This window comes from Arachis ipaensis, chromosome B9 (assembly GCF_059453495.1).
Source record: "Arachis ipaensis isolate K30076 ecotype BB chromosome B9, ASM5945349v1, whole genome shotgun sequence".
In the NCBI taxonomy this organism is placed as follows: Eukaryota; Viridiplantae; Streptophyta; class Magnoliopsida; order Fabales; family Fabaceae; genus Arachis; species Arachis ipaensis.
In genome coordinates this window covers 135,912,895-135,929,777 of record NC_142444.1, presented here as the reverse complement: position 1 = coordinate 135,929,777, position 16,883 = coordinate 135,912,895, and the positions used below count along the sequence as shown (strand labels likewise).

Genomic DNA, 16,883 nt, shown 5'->3' with positions numbered 1-16,883 from the left:
GATGTGATTAATTAAACTTTACTTTTAAGTTATAATAAGACAAGACTACTATTTAAATAAGAGTCGTGTAGGCAATTTGAATTATAAAACTAATGGTATAATGATAATGAGGAGTGTTTTTTCAAAAAAAAAAGAAAAAAATAATGAGGAGTGGGGATAGATAGAAAAGAGTACTACACTGCTACTAACCCCCACTAAGATTCGTGAATTAAGTAGTGCATTGGTTGGAGCTTGATTTAGAGCTTTGTTTTAGAGAAACTTTTCAGAAGTGGTGCTTTTTTCCTTCGGAGTCTGAAAATTTAATACATTGGCACAACTCACAACTAAAAAGGAGTGTTGCGGATAAGGGTGTATATGATCCTGTCTGATTCGAAGAGTTGGATAAAGGTCTCAAAAACATATTCGATTAGTATTTAGGGTTGAGTTCGGATCAATACGAATCCAATTTTACTCGGCTTCATATACATTTTAAAGAAACTAAAAAATGTATATATATTTTAAATTAATTCTAATGTTATGTTATATTAATTAATTATAAATTTATTATTTTATTTTTAATCACACTTGTTGAATTAAAAAATAAATTAAAGAAATATAAAATTAAAATTTATAAATAAATTCTAATTCAAATATGGATATCAATTTTTCGGTAAAAATATATTTTTTTCTTCTTTATAAATAAATGCATCATAATTTTTAACATAAAATTTATCAAAACTCGAATTTTAACAGTTTAGACTCGATTTTAGTGTGACCTGAAAATAATGTAATTTCACTAAATTTAGAGTTGGATAAAAATTTCAAAAATCAACTCGGTCATTATTATTTAAGATTGGATCCGAATCAAAACCAACCTAATTTCATCCCCGTATACATCCCTAGTTGCTAGCCCCAATTATACATGAATTAAGTAATGCACTGATTAGAGCTTAGCGCAGAGCAACCTTTTTTTTAAGTGATGAATTCCCCCAAACCCTCCCTCCTTTTTGGAGCTAAAGTTTGACACATTGAGTGAAACCGTTGTAATTACGTCGTAATACAACATTAAGTGCAAATATTTTACCATAAAAAAAGGTTTTTCTAGGCTAAAAACATTAATAAAAATGAAGAAGTAATAATTTCATTATTATTAAATTTATCATTTTTATTATATATAAATTTAATTATCTTGATTAAAAAAATCATTAATTCTTATTTTTTATTTTACTAACCTCTTCATTTAAAAAAAAAAAAATTAATTCTACAATAATATCATAAGTTATGAATATATTTTTTATTTACTTTTAATTTGTTATTTATGAAAAATATAAACAAGAATATCCAATTATGTATTATTATATTATTAAAATTTATTAATTTTTATATTTTATTATTTTAATAATCATTCAAAAGAATATTTTATTGTTGATAATATTTTTAATACATTGAATTTATATATAGGAAAAGTCTACGTTACCAACAGCATATCTGCCAACTTCTCCCAACTCTTATTTATAATTGTGTTTCATGGAAGTGTGTTCGTAGATGTGTCTAATAATTAATATATTTTAAATACATATATAAAGAGACACATCCAGAAAATATATCTATAAAGACACTTCTATTAAACACAGCTATAAAAAAGACATTTTTATTAAACATATCCACGAACACACTTTTATGAAACACAATTATAAATAAGAATTGGCAGAAGTTGGCAGATATGTTGTTGGTAACGTAGCGGAACCGATATATATATATATATTCTTAATAATTTTTAGTAAGATTTTTATGGTGTTTATATTAACAAGAGCAGAGGAAAACAGCAAACTGAAGGGAAGATCCGGAGGCCGAAGCAAATTTTGATTGCAAATGATTCCATGTTTTAAGTTTTGACATTCACAATAGAGACGTGATTGACCAACCATTCTCATGCATCTGAACGTGAATATGCCAATTGTTAATAAACCTTCTTTTTTTCTTTTTTTCTTTTTCCCATTTTCCTTGTTTTTCGTATTAGAAGTAGAAGTGGAACTCTTTTGACCATTCGCGCCAACCTCGTCCTTTTTTCTTATTTATAAAATTATTTATATTTATTTTATAGTTAGCAATCGGCATTCGGCAATATCATCACCTCCGTCATCGCATTTAATTCAATTCAATTCAATTTCATATATCTCTCTCTCTCTGATTGGATCTATATTCATTTTTTATTTTCTTCTCTTTTCTCTTTCTCTTTCTCTTTCTCTTCCTCTTCTGAGCTACGTTCTGTACTGAACTAAACAAAACACAGGTAACAGAATCTTCCATTCCAGTTCACGCTTCAATCACTCTCTTATTTCGATTTCTCGTGTTTTCCTCTGATGAATTCTCACACACATACACATATCGCAATAACTTCTTTTCTCTTTTCCTGATGAATTAGTTATGAACTTATGGTGTTTATATATGCGATGAACTTTGCTGTTATTTGATCGTGTCGAAGTTTGAATTTTCGTTCCATATCACTCTGTGCAACCGATTATCAGTGTTTGATTGTTAGTTGCTTTAATTTATATATATTTTTGTGTGCGAATGAATGAATTGATGATGATGAGGGAGATATACCTGTATGTGTTTATGTAGATTCAGTTTCCGACTTTGTACCTAAGCGATTGAGATGGAAAGTAGGAAGATGCTTAGCGAGGCTGAGACTAATAAATCTGCGGATCAAGTGGCCAGTTTTGACTTTGACTTGTTCGTTATTGGTGGTGGAAGTGGTGGCGTTCGTGCCGCTAGGTTCTCAGCTAATTTTGGAGCTAAGGTATCAAATTTACTGACATAACACCGTTTTTATACTGAAACAATTTGTAATTAAGTGACAAATACCTGTATGCTCTCAAATAATATTTAATCTGTATTCTAAAATCGTTTACTCTTTTTTTATTATTATTATTATTATTCAACTTTTAACTATTTGTACATGAAACTTAGTAATCGTGAAGTTATTAGGTGATAGTAGATTATCAATTTGGAGATGTGTAAAATCACGTTTCGTTGTGAGTCAACACTAAAATAGGGAATGCAATTTTGTAAGTGGTCGAGAAGCATATCCGAAGTGCTGCTCTCATGAGTTATGACCACTCAAGAATTTATCTTTTGATGAATGTAATATAGTGTATGAGAGTCTTGACATTAACAACAGATTTTAAGTTGTGAAGTTTTTCAGCTTGGAACATGGATGTATTTAGTAACAGGGAATAGTAAAATTGGAGGCATATAATGCTAGTAGAATTCTAGTTTATCCTCCCCTTCGACCTCCATATTATTCTTCTTTTATTGGATCATCTAATAATATTCTAAAACTTGCTTTAAAAAGGTTGGAATTTGTGAGCTTCCGTATCATCCAATTAGCTCGGACAAGCATGGAGGCTTTGGTGGAACGTAAGTTCATTATAAGCTTGTACATTCTGTGCTACCATCTACATTAGCTCCAAGCAGTTACTTTTACGGTTATTTTTTGTTTTGCGACTTCTTTAAGCTGCATTCGTAGATATACATTAATTTGGCTTTATGCTTCTGTTGTGTTATTGTCCCTCATTCTCCTTGCTGCTCAATAATATCACTTCAAGTACTGAGCAGTTCTTCAAAAATCTTATAATTTTTAAGTAATTAATTATTTTATTTTTCATTTCAAAGGTGTGTGATTCGTGGTTGTGTTCCCAAAAAGATTTTAGTCTATGGAGGAACTTTTGGAGGTGATCTTGAGGTAAGTATTCGATAATCAATATAAAGCTTATAATGCCAGCCATTATATTGAGTTTCTCAGTTTACATGATGCATTATTTTGCTCAGCTGTATATGTAGACCGATTGACATACTTTGCTCAATTGGTGTGTCTTTTCTTGCTGATTAAAGTTGATCTTTTGGAACTAAATGGAAAACAGTACAATTTGGTGGACAGAAGAGTATTTGATAATCAAATTAGAAAACAAATCATATTTTATAATTAGTATAACTATTAATTTGATAGCAGCAAGCAACCAAAATTATTCAGTTATTAACAAATAAACAGAAGGTTTTCTGTTACCTATGAATAACTCTAGGAAGTCTAGGTTTAAGTACAGCCCTATATATTCTTCTAAGCTTTTGCAGGACTTCTTACACTAGGTTCATAAGATTAGATAAGATCTGTTGCTGTTCTGTACGATTGGTTCAATTTCTCATGAAGTATGCGATGCAAATGGAATCCATATTTGATTTTCTCTAGTTGATCTATCAGAGTGTGTGTGTATGTGTGTGTGTGTGTACACCGGTATACTCAAATCATCAGTAGATAATTGTTATTTCAGACTTTCAGTACTTCCTGTATCTTCATTTTTTTGTTCACCTGTTATAATGATTTAAGAAAATTGACTGTGGTAGGATGCCAGAAATTTTGGTTGGGAATTGAGTGAGAAAATTGATTTCAACTGGAAGAAGCTCTTGCAAAAGAAGGTATTTCAAGTATCTTATGATTTTATTTGAGTAGAATTTTTAATCTTCTATTCATGTTATTTGTAGTTACTTCTACCAAGATTAGAAATATATTAATTGTTTTCTGTGAAGATGTTATTATCAAATCAAAATACGAAAGTGAAATTTCACAAAAAGATTAAAAATTATAAGGAGGGATAATAACTTAACATCGGTATAGCATTCCACCTTATTCCCGTAATTGTATTATCTACAAAATAGTGCCAGTAAAGTGTTGAACAAGGAAACTATTTCAAGATATTATATCATCCAGGTTCTGACTGGCCTTTTTCTGATTATATGTATAAACTTGTCAACTTACATTTATTTTAACTTCCGATGAAATGTAATTGGAAAATTTGGTTCTTCTATTGACTTTTATGAGACTGGCCAATTGAGATGAGAGATTAGCATATCTCTTTTATGTTATGTATTGCTTGATATCGCTGTACCTAAGAACCTTCATGAGGTGAACCTTTTATTATCTTTGCTTTTCTGGATGCTGATTCGTTTATAAAATCTTAATGTTTGTCCTCTTAACTATGCTTATATGCGGAAGCATAAAGGAATCTACTAATTACTGGAGAAATTAGGAAACTGTTTATCTATATGTCACTCAATATTAAAAAATTGTGTTGCAAAACTGCAGACAGACGAAATAAGCAGATTAAATGGAGTATACAAGCGGTTGTTATCCAGTGCTGGAGTTAAAACATTTGAAGGCCAGGGAAAGATAACGGGTCCAAATGAAGTTGAGGTGACCCAAATTGATGGCACAAAGTTGTCCTATACAGCGAAGCACATACTGATTGCAACTGGTAGCAGGGCCCAATTCCCAAATATTCCTGGACAGGTGAGTTTTTCTCTTTCAGAATACCACTGCAAAATGGTGCAACCAAGGTGCAGTTGTTTACCAATCTATCTGATTATCATAGGCATATACCTTTGATCTTGTGATACCTATATTATGAAGTATTACTTAATAAGCTACTTACTTTAAAACGTGATACTTGTGAATTTCTACGTGCAAATCTGTTTTAGCTAAGTTTGAATATTTAAATTTCCTTATTGAAGGAAAGTATCTCTCTGTGAAAATTTTTTTTGTCTTGTTTTATCATTCCAAAACTGAAAGATGGAAATGACAAAAAACTTGTCAGGTTTGTTTTGTTTAGAGGGATGCATAATGTTTAATGTGGAATGCGCCAACTAATATGAATGTCGTGACTTTTTGTATATACAGGAGCTCGGTATAACATCTGATGAGGCATTAAGTTTGGAGGAAATTCCAAAGCGGGTGGTAGTTCATGGCGCTGGGTCTGTGTCTCTATCTTCTTAAGATGTAAATATCGGTTAACCTGCATACCTATGATTAATTTGTGCTATGTTGTTTTCAGTTATATTGCAGTTGAGTTTGCATCCATATGGCGTGGGATGGGTTCTGAAGTCCATCTAGTCTACAGGAAGGAACTTCCATTGAGGTTGGACTATAAGGCTCTTATTTTATTAAACTTCATTATTGTGAAATCTTCTAGACAGAGTGGGAAAAAAATGGAAAGACAAGCTATGGGTATACACCAAGTGAAAATAAGACCAAACATACATTTTAAGCTGCATAGCTTCCAAATTGTGTTAGCTTGAATTCTTGCTCTGTATGTTTTTGCATACTCGCATTCTGAATAATGTTTTTTCGCAGAGGTTTTGATGATGAAATGAGAGCAGTGGTTGCAAAAAATCTTGAAGGCAGGGGGATTGTTTTACACCCGTCGACAAATTTGGCTCAGGTATTCCCTTTTGGGAATTTGCAACTCATGTTGAAGTAACTTCTAAGAAGTATAAATTATTTTTTCATCCCTGTCTTTAAGACTTCCCTGATTGCAAATTCGATACACTTATTTTCTAGTTGATCAAAACGGAGGATGGTATTAAAGTCATCACAGACCATGGTGAGGAGCTGATGGCCGATACTGTACTATTTGCCACTGGTAAGGATACATACTAATTCTCAAATGATGAAGAGCCGGACAAGTTAGTATATACATATTGTGCAACAACAAATGCCATAGGGCTCAAATCAGTTATTCTGTCTTTAAGTTAGTCACTCGGTTCAGCAATATACTAATTTAAGTGATAAATAATGCTTTCTGCAAGCAATTTTTTCTGGTGGTATTTAAGTGTTCTTTTGTTGGCTACAGGTAGGGCTCCTAATTCCAAGAGGTTAAATTTAGAAGCTGTAGGTGTGCAAGTTGACAAGATTGGAGCCATCAAGGTTTGCAGCTTTATCTTTCTATGTTTTGTTAATATCTTGAAAGTTGAACTTCAACTATGTTTTTCAGGTTGAAATGAGCTGAGAATGAGTGCCATCCATATGTTATGTCAGTATCTGTAATATGTTAATTCATTTCTTTTTATTTTAGGTTAAAAAAAATATGAATCCAGTTTGATTATGTATTACTAATGTCATGATCTCCAAACTTAAGTATGATATTTTCTATTGGAATTGTGTTTTGCAACAAGGAAATACAGTGAATAAAGCTAAAAATCCCGTAAGATTATTATAACGTTGATTAGATGCTGCTCTAGTTTGTCGTTAACTCCGGATAAATTATATTTATAAGGAATTTGTAAATCTAGTCTACATACATATGAAGTATAAGACAGACCCATGTCTGCTCTATCTTATATTGTTATACATACAGAACATACACATTACAGAGAAGTTAAGGTCCAAATTATCTAGTATTTTGCTTTGTATGTTCTAGTATTTATTTTCTTCCTTCACCCCCATCAATTCCATGATCTTCATGTTATGCAATGCTTTTGTGAGTGGATGATTAGTAAATAGGTAAATAATGATTGCGATATTCATATAACATACATTTTCTGTGTTTTTAATTTTTTTTCCAGGTTGATGAATACTCACGCACTAATGTACCTAGCATATGGGCAATTGGTGACGTGACGAATCGAATGAATCTTACTCCGGTGGCCTTGATGGAAGGCACATACTTTGCAGTAAGTGTTCCTCTTGCTGAAGTAATATCCCCTTTCATTTGTTTTTTCGTTTTAAATTTGGTGTTTGTCTGTGTCACCAATTACACCAACATAGTGAGGTATAGTATATCAATTTACTTGCTACTCTATGCAGAATACGGTATTTGGTAACAGACCATCGAAGCCGGACTACAGTAATATCCCCTGTGCAGTGTTCTGGTATGATTTTCTCTCTCCTTACTTCTCAGTGTTACTCTTTTTTCATTTTCAATTATTCTATCGGCTGAATATTTCACTAACACATTTTTCTTCTGCAGTAATCCACCACTTTCTTGTGTTGGTCTCAGCGAGGAGCAGGCAATAAAGCAAGCAAATGGAGATGTGTTGGTTTTCACATCATCCTTTAATCCTATGAAAAACACCATCTCCGGGTATGCGTAGACTGTGAATGTGTAGTGATTATAGAGTTTTCAGCCATTTGTCATTTATTGAAGAGCAATGACTTACAGAATTCATGATAGCCCGATCCTTGGAACTCTTTTTTTCATATAGTGTTTTCCTTAATAGTTACAAAATATGTTATTTTGTGTCTTATTTTCAAAGCTTTGTGAAGGAAATGGTAAAAACAATTTTACCTTGATTCAAGTATTTATATATCAATACATTGAATAGGAGCCTGAATGAAAATTAACATGAAGTCAGAATGAAATTCGAAGATTATATCAGACACCCCATGTTGATTTACATAGAACCACCACATTTGGAAATCGGTATCAATCTATTTTAAATGGAAAAAAAAAAAAAAAAAAAAAAGAAAAAGCCCTGGCTAGTCGTGAGCTTTTTTCTGAGTTCGAGCTCTTCAATATCGGATATTTTTCCTACATCCTTTGTCTATGTGTGCCCTTTTCATAATCATCTCAAAATGCTTAAAATTTTGAAATAGGCGACAAGAAAAAACTGTTATGAAGCTTGTTGTGGATGCTGCGACAGATAAGGTCCTTGGAGCATCCATGTGTGGACCAGATGCACCTGAAATCATGCAGGTATCTATCTATCCATCTTAATGCCCTCACACAGGCTGTTAGTTATGAAGGAATCCTTGGCTATCTGATAAATTTCATTTCCTCATGATGGTTTATAGTTATGATTCCTGATATGCATTTTGATGATCAATAGGGTATTGCTATTGCCCTGAAATGCGGTGCTACAAAGGCTCAATTTGACACCACAGTAAGTTCACATCTTCATGAATCTTGTATTATTTTTGTTAATATTTTCTTAGGTACTAGTGGCTTTAATGATATTGCCACTCCTAAACGCATTTACTAACACATTTCAAATAGTTGTGCAAGTTCCATTTATAAATATATATTTCTCTAATTGCATGACTTGACTTTTTTTTCTCTAGGTGGGAATACACCCATCTTCTGCAGAAGAATTCGTTACCATGAGGTCCGTGACAAGGCGCATCCCTGTTGGTACCACACCTAAGACAAACCTATGAACTATGCCAAGTTTGAACTTTAACTTATTCCCCCCCCCCCCCCCCAAAGGATTACTTGTATTATTTTATATATTAAATATCTATCTTAAATGTACCAATATGGAGGTTCTTTGTTATTATTTAGTATTTGTAAAATGCATTTCATTAAAAGTTTCACATGAGAGCTGCTCAATTCACTGCCTTTTCGTCTTTGATGCGTTCTCTTAGTCATTTTTTCACTATGGTCCTGCTAAATTTGCAGAGTCCCCTTCCTTATGAGTGGCTATGACAAATATTGTTTGTTTGACGATAACTGACATTAAGAGTATATGAAATAAGGCATTATATTATAGGAAAGTTTTCAAATGGTCCAAAGTACTTTTTTGGAACTCTCATGGTCCATGTAAAGTGTCCATTGGATTTAATAATTAATTAAACAAATGGTTGTGATTTTCTATGTAACATGTGTTTATAATGGAAAACATTGTGAGGTGTGTATCAAATTTTACGTTCCACGAGGTATGATTTATGGAAATTACATCCTGCTGCCTCTTGACACAAGCTTCTCTTGTTGGTGGCGTGGCTTGGTGGCTTAGTCGTTGGTTTTTTGGATGGCTTATCTTATATTTTTTATTTTTTTTTTGTCATGACCTTTTGTTTTGGTTTGGCTGATTTCTTTATTGAACGGTTAATAGACCTTTTTGGTACATGATTTTTCTTATATTAATTTAAGGATAATGAATAATTTTTAAGTGCATCATTTTTGTATGATTTTTGGCTAGCATTATTTTATGAGATTACAAACTCTGAAACCATAATTGTTAAATTTACAGTCTTTTTTATTTTTTTGGTTTATTATTTAGGCTGAGAAATCCGACCCACAGATAACAAATGGAACTAAGTCTTATACATCTATTTAGTATTAATATAATATAGTAAAAAAATGTGCCACACTCTCTTTTCTTTATAAAGTAGTATTTTTGATTTTTTATATTTGGAACAAATTTTAATTTAGTCTTTAACATTTTAAATACTATTTTCATTCCAAAAAATTTTAAACAAATTTAATATAGTCTTACTATTAAATTTAACACTAATAGTTAATAAAATGACTGATATAGATGTTAATAATATTACTAATTAAGTCATATCTTCTTCTATATATTAAAAAAATATATATAGTCAAAATCTTTTTATAACATTTTTCTCATTGTTTTGGTACAAAATTTTAAATCTTAATAATTAATTATGAACGCTTCAAAATCAAAAGAAAAAATTTTTATATTAGTGACAGTTGGTGGATCGATATTACTTATATACTGAAATCGAATGTTATTGGCTATTCAATATGCGAATTGCTTGTGTCAAATTTAATGGTAGGACAACATTAAACCTGCTTAAATATTTTTTGGGATTGAAATAGGAGATTTAAATTTTTTTTTATTGAAGTATGACGTTTGAAATGTTAAGGACTAAATTAGGATTTGGCCAAAACATTGAGAACCAAAATAATATTTTATCCCATGAAATAAACTAAATAAGGTTCTCTTGGAGAAAATAATATTTGATCCCATTAATAACTTTTTCATGTTTATTTGTATTGAACAATTCAAAATAAATGATTTCAAATTACAATAGAGATAAACATCAATTTTAAATTATTAGTGTACACGTAAAAAATTACTAATTTTTAGAAAAATATATGAATTTACGTAAAATTAGTGAATTAAAATTGTCCATTTAAAACCACCAACTCATTATATTTATATAAACCAACACATTTAAATTTTTAATTATATATGTTCAAATAAAATTTATTAAAATTTTTAATTTTTTATTCTTTTTTAATACTAATTTTTTTTTGCTTGAATACTAATTTAAATGTGTTGGTTTTTATAAAAATAATGTGTTAATTTCAAATGAATAATTTTAAATTACATCAATTTTTTTAGAAATTAATAATTTTTTGTTCGTGTATGTTACTAATCTAAAATAATGTTTAAAATTTTAAACTTAACTAAAACAAAAAAAAAAAGATACGAAAATTTAGTGCAACTATAAATATAGAGAATCGAAGAAGGTAGAAACCGTATGTGAATAGTATAAAGTTATTAATAATTATTTAAATTATCAAATGAATAAAAAAATATGGTTATTAAAAAATGTTATATGAATCTCCTCAATCACTTCTCTAAATAAATCGAATGACCTAGACTAGATTTAGCTCTCTATATAAATCTAATCACCCTGTTTTGATTTATGCATGTGTAAATCTAATCACTATGTTTATATTTACTAGGATAGCATGCACGCATGCATAAATCGAAACAACCTGATTAGATTTACTAGGATAACATGCAAATATGTATAAATCGAACCAGACTGTTTTGATTTATATAGAAAGCTAAATCTAGTCTGACTCATTTAATTTACATAGAGATGTGATTAGGGTGATTCACGTTGCATTTATGTAATTATATTTCTGCAATAGTCCGACTTGTATATAATTTTAATACTTATTATACTTTTTTTAATTTAAAAAAAATAAAAAAGTTAATATCTCTATGTGTTATATACTTATATATAATATTTTAGATAAATTATTTTTTAAAATATTTTGATAAAAAAATATATTATTGTTACGTTGGGTAACCGAAAATTGATGGGCTAGACTCACAAGGTTGGCCCAATCGGGTGAATGAGGAGGCTTTTGATCCGACTCCCGATCAAGAGTCCTCGTCCGACTTATGTATGTGCAAGGGAACGGGGGTGGTACCTGGAAAGACACTCCGATGCCTAAGTCAGCAAGGGTCTAAGCAAGTTTAAGAGTATGGGACTTCTAATTACCTGAGGATTGTCAGTGTACTTATAATGGTAAACCCATAGCTACCGTTGGGATGGTTCCACCTTTTAAGGAGGATAACCGTCCATTTATCTTAGGAAGGTTGAGATTTGACTTGGGGAGTGGGTTAAAAGATTTTAGAGGCAGTTACTTATTTGAATGAGTGTTATCTGCCAGTTAACACTCTTTACCGACTTCCTAGCGTTGGAACCGACCTCCTATGCGGATGTCAGTTGCGGGGGAAGGCCAACCTTACTGATGGGGCCTTCTTAAGGTGTTTGGGTCTGGGCCTGGACATTGGACTAGGGTATGAACAATTATATAATAATATTTTTAACAAAAGTAATTAGTTAATAAATTTTGAATATACGTAAGTGTCTTTTTTCTTTCTTTTTTTTCATCCTCTTTCTCTAGTCTTTCTCTCTTTCTCTGTTTTTACCTCCTTTTTAAAATTTGTACAATTTAAAATAATTTGTATGATTTTCAAATAAATTTATGTATTTTATTGTATTATTTTTTATTATATCTTTATATAATTTAACTTCAAAACTAATTTGTTTGAATGAAATTTACTATTTTTAAGAGAAATATATGAAGACACATAAATTATTTTATGTCAATAATAAAACATATAAAAGAGAAGAAGAAAAAAGATATAAAAAAGTCTTTGCACTATTTAAAATAATTTTTTGTGTTATGAAACTCAATTTTTGTATTCTTTTATTGTTATTCAACAAAAAAATTACACAATTTAAAATAAATTTATTTTATATAACTAAAATTCTTGGGTTTTTTTATTAAAAAAAACTTTGTACTTTTCTATTTTATTTCCTTTTCTTGTTTTATATTTCTTAGCACTTTTTATATGGTAATATTTAATATAGGTTCATTTTTTACATGTTTTGAAATGTCACTTACTTATTTTTTTATAATTAAATTAATAATACACTCTAAATAATTTTAGTTTTTTTTTACTTAATATTATTTATATTTTTTAATAAAAATATAAAATTTTAAAATTAAATTAAGTTTGTTTTCCTGTACATATTATAACTTTTTAAAAATATATTGGTATTTAAAATTTTTTCTATTTTATAAATATGATTTGGAATAAATTAATTTAGCATAATTCTACTATGTATACATAATGACTGGAAAATTTTATTAAAAATAATAGTATGTATAATTTTAATATTTAATAATATTTATTAATTACTATTAATGTTAAAAAATACACACATATAACGAATTAAAGTTATGGAGCTTCATAGCATGATTGGATTAGCACTAGACTTAGTCTCGTTGCACTAGACATGGCTTCAAGCCTTCAACTTTGCGCTCATTGTTTTCAGCAGCGACTGCAACATGACCAATTTGGTCTTTTAAGCAAAACTTGAGGGATGTTTATGGTAATTCATGGCACACAACATGACAAAATTTTTAACTTTTACCGGACCGTACTTGACATACTAGTGTTACAATAAAGTAAATGGCACACTTGAAAGTTTTCCTATATTATATAGTCCTCTACAAAACTATGAAACATTTAATTCTATTATCCACGTCGCGTCTTACCTGTCTCGTATCATTTCTTCATAGACTTGAAAATAAATTCAACAAGTCTCCTTGTGAAAAATCTTCAAATTAACAGAGCGTTACGCAATTTTGTTTTTGTGATAAAAAATATATTAAGTCTGTAGCAAACGCAGTTCGTACATGGGAGGAAGAGGAATTGTAGGCTTCCGACAGCAATAAAATTGTTGGCCTCTGTAAAGCTTCAGTAAGCTCCAAAGCACCTAATCTTTTTTTTATATTCAACTTATTTTTGCTCAATGGATCATTAACATTCTCAACTCTTTGATAGTTGCTTTTAACTTTTCACTCCAAGGTTGTTTTGTATCAAATAGTTTTATCTGTTGAAGAAAATCTCAGAAACACAAAATTCGGAATGCACTGATATTGATAATCATATACATGTTTGAAATCATAAGGAAATGTATGGCATACCTATACCCTAGCTTTCCCTCCACAAATATCACATACAGTATACCCTAGGCCTTCACAATATGGACATTTTGCATCCTCATCTACCCATTCCAAAAACTGCATTGAGGAATTCATTGGCGAGTTCAAAAATTTGTTCAACACAAGAAAATTACAAAATAAAGCTTTCTTGGAAATAAATAATATTACTTACTTGAGGTTCAACATTTGGCTCACCACTTCCATCACACTCTGCCAAAAAGGAAATGGAAAACTGAGTGGAGATAAGTAGGATATTTTCAGAGTTGATCATGAATAGTAATTTAAGTAGACAGTGTTATCATAACTCATAAGCAAGTCAAAAAGCAATGATTTTCCTTGTAATGGTTATTATAAGAGACCTGAATGAAGTTTAATAGTATCAGTTAAACTAACATGAAATAGAATATTTTCTCACCAAAATTATTTATAATAAGAGTATTAATCAAAGAAGTTAAATAAACAAACATTAGTATGAACAGGGCAAAAATAAAATATCTTCTCACTTCAAAGCAAAACAAAAATCTCAATATTAATTACTCCCATTATTATTGTCTTTTTAACAATCTCAATAATTTTTTTTCAAGTAATCTAGGCACAATAGCAAGTGATAGCTCTAAGGAATATTTTCTACTTGATACTAGAAATGAAACTATCCATCATGTATCCTGCAAAATCAGGCAGCTAAGAAATGGAATAGTGTTTTATAGAAGTTACTTGTGTACTTCTTCTATTCCAAATGAATTATGAAAGCTCTTGAAACAAATTTCGTTGGAATTAAGAGTTCCGGAAGAGACTAATCAGTAGTCACTGGACCGTACATACCTGTACATAACAAACGGCCTTCCCCACGACATTGAAGGCATTTGGTTATTCCATCCTTCTTCTTGCTCTTATCAAGTCCATCACTTGAGGTGAGTCTTGAGGGTTCTTCCCACCGATTCTCTCCAAGAAGAAAAACTCCCCGACGGGTGGCTTCTATTTCTGTGTCACCTTTCTTCACAACTTTCTGCTGAACTTCTGAAATTTCTGTCACAGAAGCAACCACAGCTCCATTTTCCCCTTCCTAGAACACATGGAGAATAGAAATTCAATTCAAAACCATTCTTATATTTTCTCTCATCATTGTTTTATACATATATAACCAATCATAGGAGTGAAGAGCATTTAAGCACTATCAGAAACCAAGTTTTCAGACAGAAATTTAATAAAAGCAACATAGAAGATTAACGTAAACAAGAAGCTATAAATTAATAACCAGCATACATGCGATGAAACACTAGTGGATTTTCTGCTTTCATTGGCATTGCCTGAATCCTTGGTTCGTATCTCCAAATAAAGCCTTTCAAGAAGTTCAGATGTCATAACACCATCCTCAGAGGCACCTAATGCAGCCTGTCAATAAAATGTCATTACCCTTATATGAAAAAAACCGATGAAAAACAAGTCAACAGGGCGTGATATACAGAAAAACATTTTTTGAAAGTGAGCTTTGAAACAATAGTTGAGTTGTCCACGAGACCACAAGGTCACTGAGTTCAAATCAGGTTTAGAGGCCTACGTTCCTACATAACATATAATGCTGGATGCTTTGCACCAAGCTGTCTTTTAACTCTTTTAGTACAATAAGTTTATAACAAAAATACAATAATCTTCTTTTAACAATTTAACATAAAAAAAACTTTATGCAAAATAATATCAATAACAAGTTAACAACACCATTAACGATTTTTTTTTTTAAATAGAAAAATGGGGGACTAACTTGCCAAGTCTTGACAGCTCGTTCAGTGCCACTGGAGAAGCTGGAAAACTCCATGTCCTCCTCGCCTGAGTAAAATCCTAATTTCAGCAACGCTTCCTATCATTATTTCATTCCCCACAAAATAAATAAATAAATAAATAATCACAAAAACACCGATTCCCAGCAAAACCAAGTAAGGAGGGAATTAATAACAATAATTGTAATAACTAATAATGACAATAATAGAAAATTGCAACAAACCTGCATCTCTCGAACTTGTTCTCCTTCAGAACCCATCCGCAGAGTGATCCTCTTCTCAACCTTAGCAGCAGCGTCCTCAATAAGCACAACCTCCTTTTCAAGCTCAAGAACCTCTTCTTCTTCTTCTTTTTCTGCATCGAGTTCCTCCTTCTTCTTCTCGACCAGTACTAGCCTCTGCTGCTGCGAATTCGATCCACTCTCCAAAACAAGGTTCTTATCCTTCAAAGCTTGCAACAGCGCTGCCACATTCGGAACCGCCTCCGAAGAAGAAACCTCCTGCGCCAGCAGCCGTCGCTCCAGGGCCTGAACCTGCATCCTGAGCTCGGCAATCTCCCGGAGCAGAGCGTCCCGCTCACGCGCCCAACGCTGCTCCTCCCGGAGCCAGCGCTGCTCTTCGCGGATCCAACGCTGCTCCTCGCGGAGCCACCGCTGCTCCTCGCGGTCGGAACTGGAAGGAGAAGAGGTGGAGCAGCGGCATGTGAGGGATGAGAAGTTGTTGGAGGGAAGAAGGAGGAGTAGAGTGGGGGATTTAGGAGAGAAGAGCGGGGAGTGGCATTTGGTGGTTAGGGAGAGAGATGGAAGAGGTAGGGAGGCAGAAGAAGACATTGATGAGAAAGAGTGTGTGCTTTGAGTGAGGTGGCCATGGATGCTCCCGTAATAGTGATGGATGGGTAAGTGGAACTCAGGAACGAAGATATTTTCGTTGCTAATTGCGATTAATCGATTATCTCTAGCACAAGGCGCTTTTCTTTTTTTTTTTTTTTCTAACTTAAATTTTTTCAATCACATAACACTAAAATTAATTATTTGTGTACAATATATATTAAAGTATAAAATATATATTAAAATAAATTAAATTAAATATATATTAATACAAAAATATAGTAGTTAATTTTAATATATAAATAATATTTTTAAAATTTTTAATCTAGAGGTAATAGATATTTGTAATTTGTTGGATATAGGCTGATAAACTCAGTATAGGCTGACAAAAATATAGTAGATAAACTCAGTACATAAGCTTGTGAATTGAATTTTAGTTCGAATTCAAATTCATATATTAAATAGGT

General features: G+C 31.4%; 2 protein-coding genes across 2 annotated transcripts; one reads left to right on the top strand and one right to left on the bottom strand.

The window, feature by feature from the left end:
• The first annotated feature begins 1,803 nt into the window (after positions 1-1,803).
• LOC107617909 (glutathione reductase, cytosolic) lies at positions 1,804-9,149 on the top strand. The gene is made up of 17 exons (XM_016319785.3): positions 1,804-2,272; positions 2,605-2,782; positions 3,338-3,402; positions 3,658-3,727; positions 4,384-4,455; positions 5,123-5,326; positions 5,714-5,787; positions 5,868-5,951; positions 6,167-6,254; positions 6,374-6,455; positions 6,666-6,739; positions 7,378-7,485; positions 7,619-7,683; positions 7,782-7,895; positions 8,408-8,507; positions 8,641-8,694; positions 8,873-9,149. Exons 2-17 carry the CDS (start codon positions 2,639-2,641, stop codon positions 8,966-8,968), a joined length of 1,494 nt encoding a protein of 497 aa, XP_016175271.1. The 5' UTR covers positions 1,804-2,272; positions 2,605-2,638; the 3' UTR covers positions 8,969-9,149.
• Positions 9,150-13,664: 4,515 nt separating this feature from the next.
• PTAC5 (plastid transcriptionally active 5) lies at positions 13,665-16,549 on the bottom strand. Its single transcript, XM_021112709.2, has 7 exons — positions 15,814-16,549; positions 15,574-15,669; positions 15,078-15,206; positions 14,637-14,877; positions 13,987-14,024; positions 13,797-13,892; positions 13,665-13,702 (listed from the first exon to the last, which is right to left on the bottom strand). The coding sequence occupies exons 1-6, from the start codon at positions 16,417-16,419 to the stop codon at positions 13,797-13,799; spliced, it is 1,206 nt and encodes a 401-aa protein (XP_020968368.1). The 5' UTR covers positions 16,420-16,549; the 3' UTR covers positions 13,665-13,702.
• Between the last annotated feature and the right edge of the window lie 334 nt (positions 16,550-16,883).

Bases quoted from the DNA above. Each gene is read 5' to 3' on its own strand.
- PTAC5 (XM_021112709.2), bottom strand. From the start codon at position 16,419: ATGTCTTCTTCTGCCTCCCTACCTCTTCCATCTCTCTCCCTAACCACC. The intron at 15,207-15,573 runs GTTAGTCCCCCA...TTTTATTGACAG, and splicing joins GAGCTGTCAAGACTTGGCAA to GCTGCATTAGGTGCCTCTGA. The intron at 13,893-13,986 runs GTAAGTAATATT...TCCTCAATGCAG, and splicing joins AGCCAAATGTTGAACCTCAA to TTTTTGGAATGGGTAGATGA.
- LOC107617909 (XM_016319785.3), top strand. From the start codon at position 2,639: ATGGAAAGTAGGAAGATGCTTAGCGAGGCTGAGACTAATAAATCTGCG. The intron at 2,783-3,337 runs GTATCAAATTTA...TGCTTTAAAAAG, and splicing joins CAGCTAATTTTGGAGCTAAG to GTTGGAATTTGTGAGCTTCC. The intron at 4,456-5,122 runs GTATTTCAAGTA...GCAAAACTGCAG, and splicing joins AGAAGCTCTTGCAAAAGAAG to ACAGACGAAATAAGCAGATT.